General features: G+C 40.9%; 4 protein-coding genes across 6 annotated transcripts in view; 3 read left to right on the forward strand and 1 right to left on the reverse strand.

Annotated features, from left to right (window-relative positions):
- Window positions 1-1,492, forward strand: part of si:ch211-107p11.3 (GT1 domain-containing protein) — a 3,261-nt gene extending 1,769 nt beyond the window's left edge. The window contains exons 6-7 of the mRNA XM_068566624.1: window positions 385-447; window positions 533-1,492. Coding sequence (XP_068422725.1) covers window positions 385-447; window positions 533-676 — 207 coding nt within the window. The 3' untranslated portion in view covers window positions 677-1,492. The remainder of the gene's footprint in view (window positions 1-384; window positions 448-532) is intronic.
- Window positions 1,493-3,539: 2,047 nt separating this feature from the next.
- On the forward strand, window positions 3,540-8,787 carry hps4 (HPS4 biogenesis of lysosomal organelles complex 3 subunit 2). 3 transcript variants are annotated; one of them, XM_068605223.1, is made up of 14 exons: window positions 3,540-3,655; window positions 3,784-3,908; window positions 4,205-4,295; window positions 4,429-4,572; window positions 4,685-4,792; window positions 5,021-5,137; window positions 5,580-5,674; window positions 5,771-5,843; window positions 6,102-6,205; window positions 6,295-6,949; window positions 7,182-7,308; window positions 7,436-7,463; window positions 7,658-7,769; window positions 8,057-8,193. In XM_068605223.1, the coding sequence occupies exons 2-13, from the start codon at window positions 3,877-3,879 to the stop codon at window positions 7,737-7,739; spliced, it is 1,656 nt and encodes a 551-aa protein (XP_068461324.1). In that variant the 5' UTR covers window positions 3,540-3,655; window positions 3,784-3,876; the 3' UTR covers window positions 7,740-7,769; window positions 8,057-8,193. The 3 variants fall into 3 exon arrangements, 2 of the variants coding, with proteins under 2 accessions (XP_068461324.1, XP_068461323.1); XR_011080214.1 differs by lacking the exon at window positions 7,436-7,463 and having other exon boundaries at window positions 7,182-7,313; XM_068605222.1 differs by lacking the exon at window positions 7,436-7,463 and having other exon boundaries at window positions 8,057-8,787.
- A 588-nt stretch (window positions 8,788-9,375) lies between these two features.
- On the forward strand, window positions 9,376-11,518 carry si:ch211-170d8.2 (uncharacterized protein LOC571755 homolog). The gene is made up of 3 exons (XM_068566800.1): window positions 9,376-9,801; window positions 10,702-10,846; window positions 10,991-11,518. The coding sequence occupies exons 1-3, from the start codon at window positions 9,387-9,389 to the stop codon at window positions 11,334-11,336; spliced, it is 906 nt and encodes a 301-aa protein (XP_068422901.1). The 5' UTR covers window positions 9,376-9,386; the 3' UTR covers window positions 11,337-11,518.
- A 1,634-nt stretch (window positions 11,519-13,152) lies between these two features.
- Window positions 13,153-20,052, reverse strand: mlec (malectin). The gene is made up of 6 exons (XM_068566912.1): window positions 19,874-20,052; window positions 19,220-19,442; window positions 18,580-18,758; window positions 18,129-18,305; window positions 16,496-16,553; window positions 13,153-15,913 (listed from the first exon to the last, which is right to left on the reverse strand). Exons 2-6 carry the CDS (start codon window positions 19,419-19,421, stop codon window positions 15,666-15,668), a joined length of 864 nt encoding a protein of 287 aa, XP_068423013.1. The 5' UTR covers window positions 19,422-19,442; window positions 19,874-20,052; the 3' UTR covers window positions 13,153-15,665.
- Window positions 20,053-20,273: the final 221 nt, after the last annotated feature.

Consider the following 20,273-nt stretch of genomic DNA (forward strand, 5'->3'; position numbering starts at 1 on the left):
CTGTGTGATCCATGTACGATTGTGACCTAAACAGTTTCTCTTTGTTTAGTTATGTGTGGTTTTTATCTTGTGTATCTTGCGCTGTGTTGTAGTTTTTTTTGTTTTTGTTTTTATTGGACAAATTAAGTTCTTGAACTAAAGTACTTTCATTGCCTAAACCTAACTAAGTAGTTTTGTAACTTTTTTTAGTTCAAATTTAAAAATGTCATATGTATTTCAAAAGATTTAAAACTGCAAACCATCGTTTCGAAGATAAAACATTTCTCTGAGTAGTAATTGAAAGTGCAGTTTAGTTCCATGGGAAACATCATTTTGTAGGAGACGTGTTTGTTTTTTGTCGGCATTTTGTCTCTGAACACTTAACATGTAGGTTATGTTTTGTAGGATTTGCACAGCTTCCAGGAGAGGGACAATTCCGCTTTTACAATTGGTGGAAGAAGGGTTGAGGTGAGTCTTATTTCAGTAGTGAGTTATGGTAGTGACAAAGTAAGAGAACAATATGAGCCCATGTGCTGTTTTATTTATTTTGCAGAGACAGACAGAAGATATAAAAGCCCTTTACTGCAGCTACCTCAAGAAGGAGATAGAGAACCGTGACCAGCAGATGGCATACAGAGCACTTAAAATGAGGAAGATGGAGAAAGAAATGTTATTACTTGATAAGCAGCTGATGTGACCATGTAAAGAAATGTTAATGTTTCACTATTTTAATATTTTAAAACAATGTTTGATTTATTCCTGGTCTGACAACTGCATTACTTCACTCACATAATTCTATAATTCATTAATTTACTCAGCTGTTAACTGCAATAACGCAGCAATGTCTTCTGCAATTCTTCCATTAATACGTGTCGTACCCTTTCTTTTTTTGTGGTAATGCACTGTGTAACTCTACACATGCAGCAGCACAAAGGGCCTTTCGTGCAAACAGCAGAAAGTTGTGCAATCTTCCCTTTAGTTGCCCACATGTTATTTTAATCCTGTGGGCTGAAGGCCCAGTGAGACGTCATGGTAGTTTCATGAAGGTGTGGTGCTTTATAAAAAATTTAATTATCAAATGAGTAACGGTGCATTGACACATTCACTGTACTCCAGCATGTTGGATTAAAAAAATAATGAATGGAACAATGAATGACTTCAATATAAGGGAGCCTCCGAAGAGCAGTCTAAAAAATGTTTACATTAGGAAACTCAGTACATTTATATTTGGTTGTAAATCCATTGTTGTGACTTTTTCACAAAGTTTGGTCTTCAGCAAGTAAAACACATTCTCGGTTGGATTGAGATCACGTAACCTGGCTATTCAGGAACACTTTTTAGTTGCCTTGTGTGTATGATTTGGACGCATTGTAGAATCACAGATAATGGGAGGTAAAACAGTTACTATAACTAATTTCTGTGGCACTTGGTACTTTATTCTTTGCATTTGAAAGAACAAGTATTGCTGCCTGTTCATTTACACCATGGAAGGTTTTTCTATATTATTTCTCTAAATGCCTACAGAAAATGTAATTGTCTCATATTCAGACAATTCTTTTTAATAAATGAGCAAAGTTGTTTGTGGTCCTTTGGTTGTTCAGACATATAATGAACACATTTAAACCACATGGGGAGTCAGAAAACTAATCAAGTATAAAACTTAATAAAACTATGTGACATACTTTGCATGAAACTATACAGTGACATTTTTATGGCATAACATATATGATATTTCTAAGATGTCAACACACCTGACAGTATATGTAAAAATCATCCAACAATAGTGTATTTTATATAATCTAAAGGTTGATACATTGACACTTAATAGTGTATTACAGACTAATGTAAAATAAATTCTGCTCGACTTACTCCAGTATGTTAGCCAGCAATATGCCGGCTAACATACTGAATGAGATAATGTGTAAGAATAAAATGACAAAGATGATATAAGATAGGATGATTTTTGTCTGACAGGTGTTTTTTGTTTGAATTTGTGTGTTTGACATTTGCACACACTGAGACCTCTTAAAATGTGTAATATCAACACGGCTGCCTGGAACAACATGAACACCTTCACTTGTTAACTACCAATGGCATGTTGTGTGTAATATGAATTATTCAAGTAATCACAATGCTTTGATGAAACCGCGTTATTTACACACTGTAGAAACTGTCAGCATTCATCAACAAAAGTGAGTAAAAATGACTGAGTAAACAAATATTCCATTACTAACATATTAGATTAATAAACTAACAAACCATCTTTAACAAAGATTCACACCTGACGTCTGCAACAAGATCACACAGCAGGGAAACAGACAGACACACATTATTTTTAATACATTTGTTGATTTAACGCTTCAATACACTATTTGTAAGTCTTGTGTTTATTATTGCTTCTGCCCATCCCCCACTATCTTTTTATTTCCTCCAAATGTCGTTCACGCGCATGTATGCTTGTCATTTAGTGCTTGTCAACAAGTGGCGTGGATTTCCTCTGAAAAGTATTTAAACGTCATATTTTTTGTACGTGCATCATGTGGTTGAATTTGATCACTGGGTGGTTTGTTTATTTCCCCTTAACAGCCTGAGGGTGAGCATGATAAATGACGTCCTGTCAGATGGCTCTCTCACTCGTGCGCCGAGGTTTGGGCACATTCAAGATGGCGCACTGCTTAGCGATTTATTGGGAACGCAATTTGACCTCCAATGATTTAAATAGGATCCACGACATAAACCCGAGTCCTGACTCCAGAGGAGAGAGGAAACAGCTACGGAGCTCGCCTGATCATCTGACTCCATTGTGATCGCGCTTTAATCCAGCCATTGGCGGACACAGCTGCGCGCGGTCACGCCGTCAATTCCGGAAGCCATCCTCAATCGAGCATTGAAAACAGGATAATTGTACAATGAACATGTACAAGATCCATTTTTTTTAAGAACTCTCTTTCCATGTACATCCAATGTAAGCACAAGTGACATTCCTTGAATACTACACGTCTGGCTGTGTTTTCCTTTCCTTTGAATAATTTAAAGTACATCATTTAATCTCCATATAAAGCAGAATGTATGCACAGTATCAATGGTTATAGTGTACATGTAAGAATAACAGACTTGTATGATACCTCAGCGACCCCGGGGCCTTTGTGGTCCATTTGAAGTACATACTGGAATGAAGAAGGCTACATATGCTTATATGCAAAATTAAATGCCACTTTTCCGTCACTAAAGTATTTCCATATACTATATGTCTGACTCTGACAGATAATCTTTGAAGACAATATTTTACATGGAAACAATAATAATATCCTATAACATAATCCATTGATCCAGACTGAGACATAGCTTCACTGTACCCCCTGCGACATAAAGTTGTTTGCACAGTAGTTCCGTAATAATGTGACACAACTTTTAGTAATTATTCATTTCTATATTGAGGTAGTGCGACTCATAGCCCGCTTAAATTAACTTGTGATCTCTATTCTACCTCTATCGCTTGTTTCTTATTAATGACCACTAGTTTGTCCCTGTCAGCTTGCCATACTTTCACATGACTTCCACTAACGTTACGTGACAGACTGACCCGCATTCCTCATGTGGCGCTAACCCTCTCCAACTTACTTTTAGTAGCAATTCAACGTAAACAGGAGATGAAAACACCGTCTATTGCCGTCGTGTGAGTGATATGTAATATTCTCCATCTTTTAGTTTTTGTGCCAAATCTGCGGTGCGTCGGAAGAGTTGTGACTCGGAGTCACAGCTAAAATCTTCAATTCTACTTATTTCTTCTTCTTCTTTTGTCAGAGTGCATCTTCAGTCCCTCGGGTAGGAAGGACGTGACTATAAGAAAACGAATGATTGCGCGACTTCTAGCTCTATTCTGCGCTTTTGTTGGTGATGACGGAGCTCATGCTGCCAGACTCAAGACGGTAAGATCAGCTGAGAGCGCGTCCAGGTTTACTGCAAGGCAGCTGTCTTTTGGGTAGTTAGGCTCGGAAACATTCAGCTCTGCTCACTGGTGTCTGCCGTTGTTGGTGAAATGAAACTACTCTGATCTTTGTGTTTGCATTCTCTGTCCCCCTTATTATTGCCACCGCACATATTTGTGACACCTGGAGCATCAGCTACTCTAACATACCAGTAATTATCCAGTATATGTCCAGGTAACTAAACCAAAGCCATACAATGAATCATTCGGGCATTTCTTTCTGTATTTATTTTGCAGGTGTACTTATTTCTTCCTTTATGATGGATGCAAAGTCAAAGGAGAGGGTGATCTTACAAGAGAGGGAATCTGCTACTTCTACCCTGAAGAGGTTTGACTCTCAGAAATGATTGTTTATGAATATAATATGTGTCACCTAACAGGCTTCTTTATGTTTTGATATTTAGACCCACAGTTTTTCGTTCTGTACTCTCAAAGTTAGCTGCTACATCCATTTCTGTCAGACCCCTTTAGATGAGCAGGAGCTGCTCTGTGGTCAGCTGGCTGGCGCGGGCCGCTGCGTCTCTGAACTTTCCGCCTCTCCTGTGCGCATACTGAGGCTGCGCCGCAACAAGTTTTCCATCCGGATGAAAGATGACTTTTTTTGGGTGAGTGAGCACACAGAAACATCTTGTAAAGTTGCAGCTGAACCACCTGACTTTTTTTTTCGAAAAATGTGTCTTTGGTGACTATTTTGGGGATACCTTTTTGTTCCTGCAGGCTCTGGGTTGCTCAGTGGAAGTCCCCACCATCAGTGTCTGTGAGCTCCTGGATCAGCTGATAAACCTCTTTTGTTTCTACAATGGCTCTGTCCGGCGAAGCTACCAGGTGCACTCTTCAGTCATTTAAGTTGTCTTATACCACAGTAGCTTTGTTTTTTTTCTGTGTTGTCCCACAGAGGTTAAGCTGTAGAGCAATCTACAAAAAAATACAGTAAAACTCACATAAGAACAGGAACTAAGCAATTATTCAGTTTCAAATCAGCGGATTATTGGTTTATACATTGCAATTGTGTATTGTAAAAGTTGCATGTTGTAACTTTGTTTTGCACATTAGCTGAACAGTCAGGAAACTCTGGCTTGTCGATGGGCGCACTACCTCTCACACCTGCAATCAAGATCCTCAGAGCTTCATCACATCTTCAGCTGCTTGAGAACAATTGACTCGACTAATGTATGTACAACATGGTGTCACACTTTCACAATGGCTTTTCTAGTGCTGCTGCACACAGATGTTCTCAGACAGGATATGACTATGTCACAATGTCCTGGTGTTGTGAAAGTGTTCAGTATGTCTTGGCAAACTTTTTGCATATTCATTTAACCTTGAGACGAGATGGAAATAGATTAAAGCATATTTTGTAAAGTCCCACTGTGGTACAATTTTCTAGATTTCTCGAAATACACTGAGACATGCCAATTCTGTCACATTATACAACGGATGACGTACCATAATATAAACATATCTTCCAACAGGACAGTGTTTTGTATTGGTGTCTCTTGGTGTAACAACCTAACTGATAACGTTATTAGCTGATATGTTGTATGTGTCTCACCTTTCAGTGGCTGTGCATTTACTTGAACTGAAAAGTTACCATTGTAATTCTTGTCCCCAGATTGACCCACTTCTCCTGCTCAAAGCTGCCCTCATCCTGCAGGCCTGTCAGCGCTGCCCTCTGGTGTCAGCAGGCTGTATTCTGTTCAGAGGACGGTGAGCTGACGTTTTAACCGCGCTGACCTGTCAGTGGAATAGCTTTTTGTTAGTAACAGGTTTTGAAATCTCACTTTTCTGCCTTTTACTCCACAGAGTTGTCAGCACACAGATGTCTCCAGAGCTCACAATGAAGGTGATGGTTCATGAGAGTGAAACATACACTGAGGTAAGATGGCAGGACTTTATGCTAAATTAAGCTTTTCTGCCCAAGAGCCCCCAGTTCTGGAAAAGCATTTGAATGAGGAAACATTTTACTAGCAGTTTGTAAATTGTCACAATATTTAGCAATATTTCATTCAACGAAATAATATAATTACATGTTTTTGTATTTTGCTGGGAATTCAGCATAAACAAAGTGTTGAACTTTGTATACTTTCCTTTTAATAGTAAAAAGTTTCACGCCAGTGTTTTAATTTTGATGCAGGCCCAGAGGTCAAATGGACCGAGTACCTTCAGCTCCACTACTGTGTTCCTGACCGTGTCTGAACTTCAGCACCTGCAATCCGCCCCCGTCGACAAAGATTTCAGGTAGCGTCTTCCCTCACTGAGTTCCTGTCCTGTTTGTGAAGCATTTCCCAGAGACTTCTGGGTGCCTCAAACTGTTTTCTATCCTTCAGTTCCCATTCGACTCCACACAAAAACACCCCCGTGAGGAAGACCCGTCTGTCAAGAACGTTATCCGACACTCCCTCCACTGAGTCACAGCCATCTGATACAGGGTCCTCCCAGTCTCCCCAGAAGGTGTCCTTCAGCCCTCGCTTGTCAGACAGCTCTGTGCTGAGCCCAGATCCATCGCAGGGCTTCGCCGATCCCCCACCGGGGCAGTTAGAGCCTCCTTTCTCAAATGGAAAACATTCCCCTGAAGCTGAGGAGGAAGGGCTGGAAGAGTCATATTATCACAGTTTTTACAGCAACAGAGATGAGGTCAGTCAGATGCACAACGAAGGAGACAGTTCATTCCTGGGAAAAAATGTATATCTTAATGGAGAAGGAGCAGACGGGGACACTGCTCGTGGGACAGTATTTGACTTCACAGTGGCTGAGGAATCCCATGACGATAACGTTTTGGAAGAGGTCAGCAGAGGTGGCTGTGGGAATGTTCAGGGCCACTCGGCGAAGACACCAGATCCTCCTCGCTCTGGTGCTTTTGACAACCAAGAGGAGTGTCCACTGATTCCCATGACGCTGTACCTGCACCGGGTGAAAGGCTTGGTGCTGGCTCTGCTGGCGGAGCCTCACTTCTTGAGTGACACAAATTCTATGGAGGAAGTGGTGAGAAACAACAGAAATCTAAATAATAATGTATCTCTTGACACATTAGAATAATAAAAGATGCATCTTAGTTCTTTTGAAGAGCGTGTTTTGTTGTAACAAAACACACAAATGCCACAGCTGATGTAACAGGTCCCAATGCATACCTCAGTAATCCACCAGGTGTATACCGTATGAGTGCACTGCATTGGTCTTGGTAACATATGGCTCTTCCTTTATGGTTTGTATCCAGTATCACAGCAGCCTGGCGTCACTCAATGGACTGGAGGCCCATCTGAGGACCATCTCTCCAGGGGCCCCGGGCGCTCCAGGACCCTACATCTTTGCCCACTTTGACTGCGTTCAGAGCACGCTGACGAGTGAGGTTTCCATAACAGTCTAAACTATCTCCTCTCATCGTTCACTCTTAGTCTCTCTTGTGTTAACTTGCTTTGCATCTTTTTTTTGCATTTCTAATAATTACTGGAAATGTTGTCTCCTCTCCAGTTTCTCCACTTTTCACTTTTCTTCTTGAGTGAGTATCTTCTTCCCCACCTACCCATCTTTACCTTGTGACTTGGGAGGAGGGGGTAGTTTATGTTTGTCTTTGCATGAGCTAATGGCTAATTAGTACGACTGTGATCAGCATTCCTTTGTGCAGCAGGCACGCATGTCCAGGTTAATGTGCCACTGTGGCACTGAGTCTCTTGTTATTGTGTGTCACTGCAGCCAACCTGTCTGGTCGACTGGGGGGACCCCCAGAGCGTCCTTTTGTGAGAGCCACATCACTTCTTCACTCACATTTCTGTAACACTGAAACTCTGCAGGAGGCTATTATCAGGTCAGTACAGCAGTGACTTGATGATGATGATGATGATGGTTGGGTGGGGGGTGGGGGTTCTCGTGCCTTTCATGGCTCCTCAAGTAGAAGTCGGGGGTGGGGGTTGAATCTGTCAATGCGTCTGGTCTCATCCTTTCCCACCAATACCAAAATGTTCTCCCTCTAGATCACACTCCAACAACTCACATTTACTTGAAGAGAAAGTTCTAATGTTCTTTTTTTATGTCACTTGATTCTTTGATATGATCTTACAAGCTTGAAATGTAAATGTGACATTTTTACCACAGGAGTGCTGGCGCTGCCGTGTATGGGACCCGCAGCGTGGCCCAGGAAACCTACTTCCAGCAGCACGGGGGATCGCTGAGGAACTCTGGCATCCCTAACCACCAGGACAGTGCTTTCTCGCTTCCTGGCAAGGCACGGCACAGACTGCTGAAACACGGGGTTAACCTGCTCTGACGGGATAGCATTGTGTTCTTAAGACATGAAGTATATGAGTAAGACTTCAAATCAATGGAGAAAATCTGAGAATATGATTTGAAGTTAACTCTGTTTTGTTGTTTACATTGTAATATATTGTATTATATCTCAAATTGTGCAACCTTTTCAATTGCAGGTATTTTTCTTTCATCCTCACTGAAGCAAATGTAAAACATCTTCTTACTTGTGTTCAATTTTATTGGACATTTAGACCAAAACCAGGTTAGAATCTACTGTTTAACTGCATTTGTACATATGTGACCCTACATGTACTTGCTGCACACGCTGCAGAACTGTATTGGTGTATTACACAATTTAGAAAAAATATCCTAAATAGTTTTATAAACATTATTTATTTGAAATTAACTCTTTGGTAAACAAGTATTTAACTACTTGGTTATTAGATGATCTGTTTTTTTCCTCCATCTAACGTGTCGTTTGTTAAAAATGTTATAGTCTTTTACTGTTAAGAAGAGGTTCACTGTGATAAACTGTAGTGCATTATTAGTGGGAATTAAATGAATACATGATCCTCTCAGTGCTGAGTCTTGTGAGCTACTTTTGTAAATACTTGTTTAAAACAACAGGGGCTACAGGGCCTGATTTAGGCCCATCAGCAGCCTGCATGAGACCCTGCAATCCGGACCCTTTGTTTTCCACTCAGGCGTAATGCCCCGTTTCAAATGGTTACAACCGCTCCGAAGAGGGACGTGCGCAAGGGTACTTGAAAAGCCAAAGACCTGCTCATAAAATATTATTATTCATGTTCTGTCCGAATGTTTCTGCGCATTATATGTTGTAAATAAGATGTTTCTTGATGTTCCAGATATGGAGTCATTAGAGTCATTAGCTAAGTCGCTGAATTTGAATGGTTGGGGTCGGCGCTCTTCGGGGCGCCTCATTATGCAGGCGCATTAAAAGAAAGCAGTGGGGGGTAAATAGGTGGTTAAGGGCTCGAACAAAAAGAGGGGCAGGGTCTGTGTGGAGGGTCGGGATTCAAATTCTAAGTGGTAAGATGTCCCCATTGTCAGTGGGATATATAGCAGGCACAGGGAGAGAGCGAGAGTTGGCTCAACACAAGAGAAGCTGCTTGTTATCATTGCACATCCAAAGGCCAGGATTCAGAGGTAGATCACCATGGCCTCTTCGCACTGCATTTGGATTTCTCTATTTCTATTCTCGGTAGTGACAAGAGACATTGGAGTATTTGGTCGCACAGTAGACAAGCTAGGATTTCTGTCACAGTCGCAGAAAACTGCAGATGAGGCCTCCGGACCAACGTTACGCACGGACGCGCTGAGGCGCGGCGTCGCGGAGACGCACCAGGACCGGTGTGCAGAGCTGGTGGCGCCTTGGCTGGAAAACGTGCAAGTTCCCGAGGATAATACCACGCTGTTGCAGCTCAGTGTTCGGCCCTTTTCCCCGTTAGCCTCCCGGCACCCGGTTTTCCCAGGAAAATCTCTCTTCAGCTTTGTCCGACGGGTTTACCACTGCTGTCAAGACGGAGTAAACTGCAGAAACGTAAAAGGAATTCAAGGTCGACTGAGAGGAGGTAAGACGCAGTAGATACATTGATGCACATGCGATGTCTTAATTAACGTGTTATTTGTCTAATGTAGAACTTTGCTGTGGTGGTCCTGGTAGACAGGGTTTAAAAAGAGACGGCACAGTGGCCCTTGATGGGTTGCAGAGCTCAACCCCCAAGAAATGTAACCTGACCATCAATGTTACATTTCCATGTTGCTCAATGGAAAATAACAATATCTATTGTAACTAGGGGAGTTGGTATCTCCACGACATGACCAGGCCCATAAACATCCACCATCAAGAGGACTGGGCAGTGGTGAAAAATTCAACTGCATCAAAATACAGTCCTTAATTACATTGCATTTCATAACCATAAAAGATGCTCATTAGATTTGGAGATATCCACAGCAGAAACATTGTACATAATATATAATGCGATAGAGAAAAGAGCAGCTTGCTCATTTAGAGTGTTCAAAAACATCGTCAAATGAAATTTTCTGCTACCCATCCAGTTCCTAGAGAGAATGTGGATGAATACGTATAGGCTGCATCAATCATTTAGCAGAGAAAAGGATGCCGCATCAAACAACAAACAGTAAATTGTGTCGAAATAGTGCAAGCATGTCAAACTGTGAATGGTACTGTGCTTAGAAAGCAGCTTGAAGGACATTATTGACTTGATTATAATGCAGCTGCATAGAGAACCATGTTTTCTGCATACAAATTAGTCTTAATGTCCCCTCCAAGAAGTGTCGAGCTCTCCTGCTGACAGATTAACAAGGTATTAGAAGTGAAAAGCACATCTGTGGTGGAGATCCGATTCTGATCACAGTGTGTCTGTGTGTCTCTGCGACATGAAATGCTCCATTTTAAACTGCACTGTGCCTCTGACAGACCCCTAACCGCCTATTTTTCTCCCCCTCAGGCACATCTGTGGAGTTTCTTCTCAACAGAGAGATTTCCTCCTTGACCATTATGAGAGCCGAGCTCCACCTTCAACTTTCCAACCCACAACATCTGGATATCCAGCCTGTGCTTTCATCTATGGCAAAGCAAGACTTACCAACAAGGTAAAAATATACTCTCAATATGTTCTTTACTTTTAAACAAAATACTTATTTCAATCTAAAAACATAAAGACACCAAGCAGTTGTACGAGTGAGGACCTCCGGGAGATCAGGCCTGGTTGTAACCCTGTTGTCTCTCACCTCCAGGTACAGTTTGTGGTCACAGGGCAACATGGTGGAGCTGAGAGTAGATCTGCTGTTCCTTTTCCAGAGTCTGAAACAGGCGGCGGGTGGTGCAGGAGGTGCTCCCAGCTTGCAGAAAATGCGACGGCTGGTGTTTTCTTCCAGGAGGTATCCACCAGGAGAAAGGCCTGCTTCTGGGGCTCTGCAGGACACTGATGCTGATGTGTGGGGGGAGGGGGCGGCCAGTACGCTGCCCGCTCTGGACATGGGCCTGGTCCTGGGCTGCAGTCAGGCTGCATCAGGGGTATCCTGTGGAACTGGAGGTGTTCACCTCTCACATACACCCTTCTTGGCTCTGTACTATCGATGAAGTCAAACTGGGACTGGACTGTGTTCTGCATGGAAACGTTTCAATTGGTGAATCTGTTTTCCAACTGAAAAGACATATAGGCTCAAAGCTTACAAGGAAATGATGCACTTCAATGTCAAATAGATTAATTTATAAATGTATTTTTTTGTAAATATAAACACACATTAATAGTTGATATGATATACTGCGACTTTATGAAGTTCTTTGGTTATTAAAGTTTGATTGAACAATGCCTTGTGACATAAGTGTGAGGCCAACTCTGTGGACATGATTCAGTCTTCTTTGTTCAGCTGTGTTTCTCTTTTGGACATTCTGGTCCCAATAACTTTTAGATATGCAATTCTATTCAAAGGTGTTCACAGTTCGTGGGAAAATGTGGAAAAATCAACACCTGGACAAACAAAGGGCTTGCACATGTTCTGTGACTATACTCTGTTCTTCTGTGAGGCAATAAGATAAGTAGCCGTGGAGTCACTCGCCATGTTACCTCACCGGGAACTCAGGGGTGTGCGAGTGGAAAAACAGCAGCACCACATTCTGATAAAATAGCACATTTATTAAAAAGAGACAGCATTTATCCCATTTTAGATATTTCAGATATGCCACAGCATCGTAAGATCAGGGGTCTCCAACACATACATTTCTCAGTCAACCTGCTGCTGACTACAGCCCCCCGAGGAGCACTAATATTTCAAACATGTATATGTATACAGTAGGACTCATATTTAGGCACACACTCACTGTGATCAATGGCTCTCAGACCTTGGTGTGTGTGTGTGTGTGTGTGTGTGTGTGTGTGTGTGTGTGTTTGGCTGCCTGGATGAAGGACACGTGGGCAGATGTTTTGCCGTTTAATTTTGTATCAGTTTAAATTCATCTCATGTTTACTTGCTTTGAAGAGAAAAAAGAAATAGCAACAAGTTGAGGATGGTCGACTCAAACAAATGTACATGAATCACAGGGGTATTAACATAACTTTTTTAGGATGGAAATTTTCAGTGGGTGTCATGAAAGGGAATAATTAATGGGCACAACAAAAAGATGACAAGTGTCTGGCTTATTCACTGCTTTACCTAACAAGGGGAAAAAATAAAATAAAGAACCTTTAGTCACATCAGATGACTGCTGAAGAATTACGATGGAATGGCTGCAACTCTTTGGTTCTTGTGGGGAAAAAAACTAAAACTAAAAACAGAGCAGATCTTCATTCCACTCTAATTCATTTAGTACTGAGATGTATTGATAGTAATGAGTCCAACACAGGCTAAAGATCAGCTAAATAGACTGAAATTGCTGGACATATGAATTTTACACAAATATTTTTGAATGTGGCTTTGCTCCCAGAAAGGTTGAGGTTCAAGATAAAATAATTGTGACAGATGCGTGTTCCTCCAAACAAGAGTCGTTTCTGTGGAATGAGAATCCAGCCCAGATAAATGTGTTTTAGAAGAAAAAAAGAAAAGAGGCTAAATTGATATAAGCCAACAAAAGAACAACCTCAAGATGAATGATAGTAAAGCACGATGTATTCAAAAATTCAAGGCAACAAAGACAAACACACAAAAATGACATGATTTTAAAATACATGAGGCAGTGCAAAATGTCACACCAATAAAATATCAAGTTTTAAAAACGCAAAACAAAATAGATCCTGAGGAAAAAAATTCAAACATAAAAATCCAAGAGCATTATAACATATCTCCAGATCAGCCCCACTCTGATTTAAATTATAATTAATATATATATATATATATATATATATATATATATATATATATATATATATATATATATATATATATATATATATATATATATATATATATATATATATATATATATATATAAATAATGGAAGATTCCATATTTTCCGACGTAATCTCATTTATTTGACTTCCCCCGACAGTCAGTTCATAAGCCTGCACCTTAAAAAGGGAAAAAGTCTACTCTGTACCAGAAACCGTCCTCCCCCAGAAGAAAGGCCACAAAGTCGTCAAGAGATAATCAAAAGGAACCCTTACACCTCACCTACAGCCCAAAAGTGAGGAGAACAAAACTGTTGTCACACGATAAAAAAGTGTGATTTAGTACCTTATATACACACACAACTGTGTCGACTTGCAGAAAAACAAAACACGGTGACTTGGGTGCTGAATTAAATGAACATTTTGCAACTTTTCTAAAGAAAAAACAAAAAGGTGCTGATATGTCTTGAATAAGAGTTGAGTTTACGTCATCAAAATAAATCGAGAAGAAAGAAATTTAAAACACCAACAATTGGAAAAAATATTTTCTGGCATGAACTTCTTGCTCACCATCAAATCAAAATGGGAAGGAGAATTAAGGAGTGAGGAGGGATCCAAAATGCCTGCATTATTAACCATTTTCAAGCATTACTGGCAGGGGTTGTTGTGGGACATTAGCATTAATGAAACAGGCAAAGTTACAAAATCATCCTCGGAGTTGAGCTAAGCAATTAAGGGATGTAACTAGATACATACAAAGGAGGGTTCACAAAGCAACTCCACTAAAGCTGAAGAACAAAGCTGCTTTTCAGATGGCACAGAAAGCAAAGGGATATCATGGTCCAAAAGCTGAGACTAACCCACAAGAGTCTAATAACGTGACCATGTTGGGGAAAGGCTTGAATTTTGGAAGAAAAAAAAAGATTTTTCCCAAGTCTGCTCAATCAATTCAAGGACCAGAACAAGTAGCTTAATTGCACTGAAAAGTTCACACTAAATTAACATAATGGTTGTAAGACAATAGATTTGAGAAGGCTGAGAAAAGATTGTGTAATTAAACTATTGTTGCTTTGTAACGTCAAGTAAACATTTAATTTTCTACTTATACCGATGTTGTGCTCTCTCATTTCTGACTGCAGGTGGATGGACTTATGGCCACACAGAGCAACGTTAGGGATGTTTGAAACAAGTGCATTGACCGCCACAGATTCTTTACAGGTAAATGTTTGAATAACGCGGAGTCAACACAGCATACAGTTTGAAATAAAAAAACAAATGTAGTTGTTTTTTTTTAACACAACCTTCAACCCAGCCACTGATCTAATCTGTGCCCAACGCGCTATTATTCTTCATCAGTTCAATTTGGATAAGTGAGAGGTACTGTATATCCACATATAGCCAATTTCAACCACTTGCCACAGAGGCTTCACATAATGGTAAGTTTGTCAAATTAAACAGTACACCAAGTTTTCTTTTTCTAACATAAGTAAAAAAAAAAAGACTCTTTGGTGAAACAAAGCAACAAAAATGCATGCATACTTAATAATGAATAAAGAAGGTAAAGCTCTCAGAAAATACAGCGATGTATTTTAGCTTTAGCATTTATAGACTTCGACTCTGGAGGTCTTACTGAACTAAACTGATCCATATTCTTACTTTGCAATGTTTTAACTTTAAAATGGATAATTCAAATAAAAAAGTAAAAGTACAAAATAGTTTGGGATGACTGTTGAAGACACGTTTAATGGCCTTGAATCTGTGTTTGATGTAAAATTGCCAAATAAGTCTGTCATGCGTGACCACACAACAGATTTGGGAAAAACAACCTATATGAAAAGGCAAGCCGACTTAAGACAGCAAATAATCCTGCCAGCTACAGAGCTGGCTCAACATTAAGTTATTTCTTTCGTAAAGAACTTATGGCAAGAAGATGATGGCACGTCAACAAATGACTAACTAGATCGATGTGGAGACACAAAAAAGTTGAGAATAATGGGAGCCTCTCAAATGGCAACGGTATTTCCACTGACTATTTAACCAATTTCTAAGCAGCACCATTTCCAATTTTAGGGACCATGTCTGACCTGATGTGGAGCAGGAGTGTTAAACAGAGTGGACTTCCTTGCTCCACCCAGTAGAAAACAATGCTTATAGTTTATAAAACAGGCCCGGATCAATCACTCCTGAGCATCACTTAGTTGCTGAAATGTAGTTTCAAACCTTGAAGACTGGCCTCTGTAAATCCTGCACAGTCTGAGTGGAAATGACTAACATTGTTCAAAACTGTCAACAGAGGTGGATGCCGAAACACATTCACAAAGAAGCGCACAGCAAACACTTCCTAGATCTCCTTTTCTTTGCTAAATGGCAGAATTCAACAGCAGCATTTACTTTGTCACAAAGTGGCTTCCCGAAAAGTTATTGTCTTTTTGTCCTCCGTTGTCAAAATGTTCTCAAAGCGCTCTCCTGTGTGTATGCCTTTACCTGTGCTGCTGTTACCACCCCGCCCCCCCACCCACTTCTCCCCCTCCATAGTCTCTTTCCATCTCGTCTGCTTGACGTCCCCTCAATCGCTAGTTGTAGCTCACAGCCGGCAGAGACAGAACAGTGTAGGGATGAACACCCCGAACGCCACAAGGATGGGAAACATTAGGCTGCTGTTGTCAGCTGCGTATGGGTTTGGTGTTCGGGGCCCTGACTGGACCCTGTATTTGAAACCTGGTGGGACCTTTTTCTTCCCACCTTCCTCGTCGGCCTCACTTTCCTCATCTTCTTCTTTCTCCTCTTCCTCGGGCTTCTCCAAGCCAGGGTGAGGCTGAAGTTTTGGCACATCTGTCCAGTAAAAAATTGTAAAGGAAGTTTGTCCAGATCATATGCAGGGAAATTGGTTCACAAATGAATGTATCAAAACAGTTGATTATAACACTCCTACCTATAAGCATTACCAGGGCCCTCAACTAACATTTTTTTCTCCATCCCCCCATAAACATCCTAAAAGCTAAGCCGTGCTGAAATGTGGACATTAATGAATGTCATCGTATGCATTTACCAATCCATTACAGAAAACAGTCCAACGTTATCCAACTACCAATCTTACCTCATTGATTTGAGTTGAATTTCCTGTTGTCGCTGTGGTTATTGTGAGGCCATCGGGCCGCTGTTATATGCTATATGTGTGTATTTATGTTGTCAAAGACATTTAATGAGAACCGCGTGCCACAAAAAACATGCAGTGCATTTTATTTTTTATTCTTGCCCCAAAATATTGTTTCATCCTTCCGAATCCTTTTCTTTTGGGATGTCCTTAAGCTCTAGCGGAACTATTTTTCTAAAATTAGTATGTGTATGCAAACTTCTAAAATTAGTATGTGTATGCAAACTTCTAAAAGGTATGTTAGCAGTGTCAGGACGTACCTTCTAATGTCCCCTTCATTACATAGAGAGCGCAGACCTTGGGGTTGTCATAATAGCCCTGAAACAGAGTGTCAAATGTAGAAATGATGTTAAATCTTGTTTCGAGCAACGGTCCATCATCTTTTTACAATAAACATACAATGAATTGTTCTAGCACTTGTATCTAAATAAGGTGATCAATCATTAAAAATGTTGTCTTTTTGTGTTCTTTTTAATTTTCTAATACATCTATCACAGTGGGAGAAAATCATCATCATATCATGTGCAGGTGGATTTCTGCTGAACAAGTGAACAGTCTACAAAAACACCTGTGCTCGTGAAATTTTGTCAGTTCATTGTCAGAACAGTGTTAATTTTTGCAGGAGCAGACAGTGTGCGCACTTGCATCTTTTAAAAGAAATAAAGAAATTTAAGCTGATACACAAGTTATCTACCCTCTAAAATGCCTTCTTTTGGCATACGTTTGTATGCCAAAAGAAACAAAAGTACAGCGTCACATGGGCTGTATTGATTGCATGGAATAAAAAAAAAGGGAAATGTAATACATATATGGTTTTAAGAAGTGTCTAGAAGTATACTGCTGATGTTGGATGAAGTGAGGGGAAGACACTTCACCAACACAATCGCTTTTGCATGCCCACAGCAGGAGCAGCCAGCTGCATTACCAGAGAGTAAAATGTGACGAGAAAGAGAGTAACATCATGACTAACTTCATTAGAATGACAGCAATAGTTAAGAGACCCTTTTTATTTGTTTAGGCCGATAGGGATAATAGCTTACTTGATGCCAGGCAACAGACTTTTGGACATTGTAATTTCCTCTCCTAAATCACAGTAATTGTATCTATTAGAAATGTAAAAGGGCCAGCGACCACTAACTCGAAGGGGTGAATAAATAGCGGAACATATGAAAGCAGATTCACAGACAGTAGTCTGGTAATAACTAAAGACTAACAATAATCACTGCACTAAATGACAAGTAAACAAGATGGATAAAAGGACAACCAGATGCGCGACCGTTGCCAGTCATTTGCATGGCCCGCACACTCCAACTGGCTGTCAAAAGCCCTTTCAGCCATGGAGTTCATTTTGTAAATGTGCTGTCGATTTCACATGTCGTGCTTGTGTTTGTATAAGAGTCACTTTGCCATATAAGTTATGATGATAAATTCCCATACAGCTCAAGTCTGAAAGGTATGCCATCATATTAAAAGTAACCGATCAACATTTTGGGAAATACTTCATATTTAACAGTCAAGAAAGCGTTGTCCATCTTTTCATCTAATTTTCTGCAAGAAAGATAATTGTATTTCCAAAAATGTCTAATTATTGCGGTAGTTATTTTGAGGACGGCACTACCTATTATTTAAGTGTGATAGTGTGATGGTACTTTATATTAAAATATATAAAGTGACATATCACAAGTCACAACATACTTGTGAAATATTTATTCTCATAGCTGCCCATTGTCATTTTCAGAAAATAATTCTTTAAACAATAGACCTGCTAGAACCACACTTTTTCTACATGTGAAGTTAAAGATGTGAGGACTTTTATTATTAAAACTCAGACATTTTAATAGCTTTTTCTTTAAAAAACAACAATCCGTAACGTGACATGGATTAACAACTCACCTTTACAAACTCCACAGTGAGCTTGCCGTTGAAAGTGGACACCTCTCCTTGCACGCTCAGCTTGCCACGTTTAATAGAAAAGGCCACGATCTCATCATGAGCGGTACTGTGACCAACTCGCTCAAAGATATCCAGGTCCTTCACCACCACATGGCCGTTTAGACGGACGTCAAAGACCTAGAAAAACATATTTCCAAATAAAGCAATGATTACCGGCTTATCCACACACACGCACACAGCTTAACATTCATGTTTCCCACAGTAGAGTACACCAATGGGTATTCAACCAGCCCCCATAGCACTGTCTAAACAGAATTGGGCAGTGAAATGTATATTTAAACAGAACAAAATGGCATGCTTTGGTCAATGCACACATTGTCCTTTCAAACTGTGCAGATGAAAATTACAACTTTATTAAACTGGAATGTGTACAATGTATTCATTCCCATACCTTTTGCTGTGACTGGGCGAAGTAAACTTCTGCATACTTCATAACTAATATATATTCTCCTTCGTCACGTATAGGGATATCATATCCAAAAGTGTCTTCATTGTAGCGCTCCGTCTGATACAGAATTTGGTCATCTGAACTGGAGCGCAGTATTGGCAGACGCACCCCGTAATCAGATGCTACAAAGGAGAATAGCATACACATTAGAAGCTGCATTGCTGGAAAAATTATCATGTTTTAAGTCAAGCAAAGCAACACATTGCACAAGCCCTGACCTCTTCATGCACTTAATGAAATATAGTGGCCTTCTGTCCAAAATGGCAGGTTACCAGAATGTGTTCACCACTTGCAATTGCAGTATCTGTGCCTTGTAAACGGAGCCAAGAATGACTCTACAGTCAATTTGATCATATCATCACCTGCTTCCTCTACACTGACAGAGGCGGAGCTGTAGCCCTATATGCTGACTCCTCATTAGTTTGTGGTTACTGGCGGAAGCCAGACCCCGCAGAGGTTTCTGCTCGAAAGATTACTCTGAGGAACAGACGTTACCTTCACAATGTCACTCGCTGCAACACCTTACAGGTGAACAAGTCTAGGAAGACACGCAAATTCACATTGGCAGTTAACATCGACTCACCTTTGCCAAGTTTTCCTTCCAACGGGTCTTTTTTGAAGTGAATACCGTGCACGTCTACATGCGATTCACCTCCACAATTTACAGCCCAGATAACCCGTTCTGCCAGGCTGAGGCCCCCGCCTTCCGCCCAGCACTGCTCTGCCAGCAACGACAGCACCGCTGCGACCAGCCCGGCGACGAGCTGCGCCGTGACCCGCTGCATTGCCACACACCGGGAACGGTCCTAGACAGAAACAGACAGCGTCCGGTATCTGCTCGCTTGAAGTATATAACGACTCAGTTGCAGTACGGAAGTCTCCCCTCCACATTTAACATTTACCACACACACAGTTAGCTAGCACAAGGAGCTAGCCAGCTTGTCTTGAGGACATGCAACATGATATCTGAGTTAGCCAGCATGCTAACGTTAACAGCACTGATACCGGCAGTAGCACACGCACGCAGAGACACAGGAAGTAACAGGGGGATTCAAACACGTACCACAGCTGAACCTTAACAAATGCACTGTGTAGCCACAGCTTCTGTGTTAATTAACTCAAACCATCTAGAAGACAACGACGAATGACCAGCGTGTAACGTTGGTCGATTTGGTTAGCTAGCTAACCTACCTGTCTAACCAGAAATACTTGGTCCACGAGACCCAGCGTCTCTTACCTTCTCCTTCCACAAATGTCCCGAACCTGTCTGTCTCTTGTCCACGTGCAACCTGATACCTGCTCACACAGTCTCGCCAATTGTCTGGATACGATAACTTAACGGGATATAAGGGGATATTCTCAGTTGCTGGTGTCAACAGCCTGCTATCGTTTTACCGAATTTCATTCAATGTGTTGCATCCCAACCAACGCTTGCTGTGCTGCCAGTCTGCAGGAGGCGGGGCTGACGAGTGACACATACGTCGTCGAATCACATTCCCCTGTTGAGGTTTCCTGAAACCTTTGACAGAATTGTCATATCAAAGCTCAATGACAGTAACCTAACTTCCATCACCCTCAACCAAGCAGTTGACCGGTTGTCACAATGTAAATGTTAATCTAGTTATGTTTTAAATATA

The sequence above is a fragment of the Clinocottus analis genome, unplaced genomic scaffold (assembly GCF_023055335.1).
Source record: "Clinocottus analis isolate CAN_PGR_092001 unplaced genomic scaffold, fCliAna1.0.p SCAF_7, whole genome shotgun sequence".
Lineage (NCBI taxonomy): Eukaryota > Metazoa > Chordata > Actinopteri > Perciformes > Cottidae > Clinocottus > Clinocottus analis.

What these genes read in the sequence shown, in the direction of transcription:
- mlec (XM_068566912.1), bottom strand. Translation starts at nt 19,421, where the DNA reads ATGCAGCGGGTCACGGCGCAGCTCGTCGCCGGGCTGGTCGCAGCGGTG. An exon ending in TCACTGTGGAGTTTGTAAAG is followed by an intron (nt 16,554 to 18,128) that starts GTGAGTTGTTAA and finishes ACTCTGTTTCAG; the next exon opens with GGCTATTATGACAACCCCAA. An exon ending in AATGAAGGGGACATTAGAAG is followed by an intron (nt 15,914 to 16,495) that starts GTACGTCCTGAC and finishes TTTACTGGACAG; the next exon opens with ATGTGCCAAAACTTCAGCCT.
- si:ch211-170d8.2 (XM_068566800.1), top strand. Translation starts at nt 9,387, where the DNA reads ATGGCCTCTTCGCACTGCATTTGGATTTCTCTATTTCTATTCTCGGTA. An exon ending in TCAAGGTCGACTGAGAGGAG is followed by an intron (nt 9,802 to 10,701) that starts GTAAGACGCAGT and finishes TCTCCCCCTCAG; the next exon opens with GCACATCTGTGGAGTTTCTT. An exon ending in AAGCAAGACTTACCAACAAG is followed by an intron (nt 10,847 to 10,990) that starts GTAAAAATATAC and finishes TCTCACCTCCAG; the next exon opens with GTACAGTTTGTGGTCACAGG.
- hps4 (XM_068605222.1), top strand. Translation starts at nt 3,877, where the DNA reads ATGACGGAGCTCATGCTGCCAGACTCAAGACG. An exon ending in AGAGTGAAACATACACTGAG is followed by an intron (nt 5,844 to 6,101) that starts GTAAGATGGCAG and finishes ATTTTGATGCAG; the next exon opens with GCCCAGAGGTCAAATGGACC. An exon ending in CGTTCAGAGCACGCTGACGA is followed by an intron (nt 7,309 to 7,657) that starts GTGAGGTTTCCA and finishes GTGTCACTGCAG; the next exon opens with CCAACCTGTCTGGTCGACTG.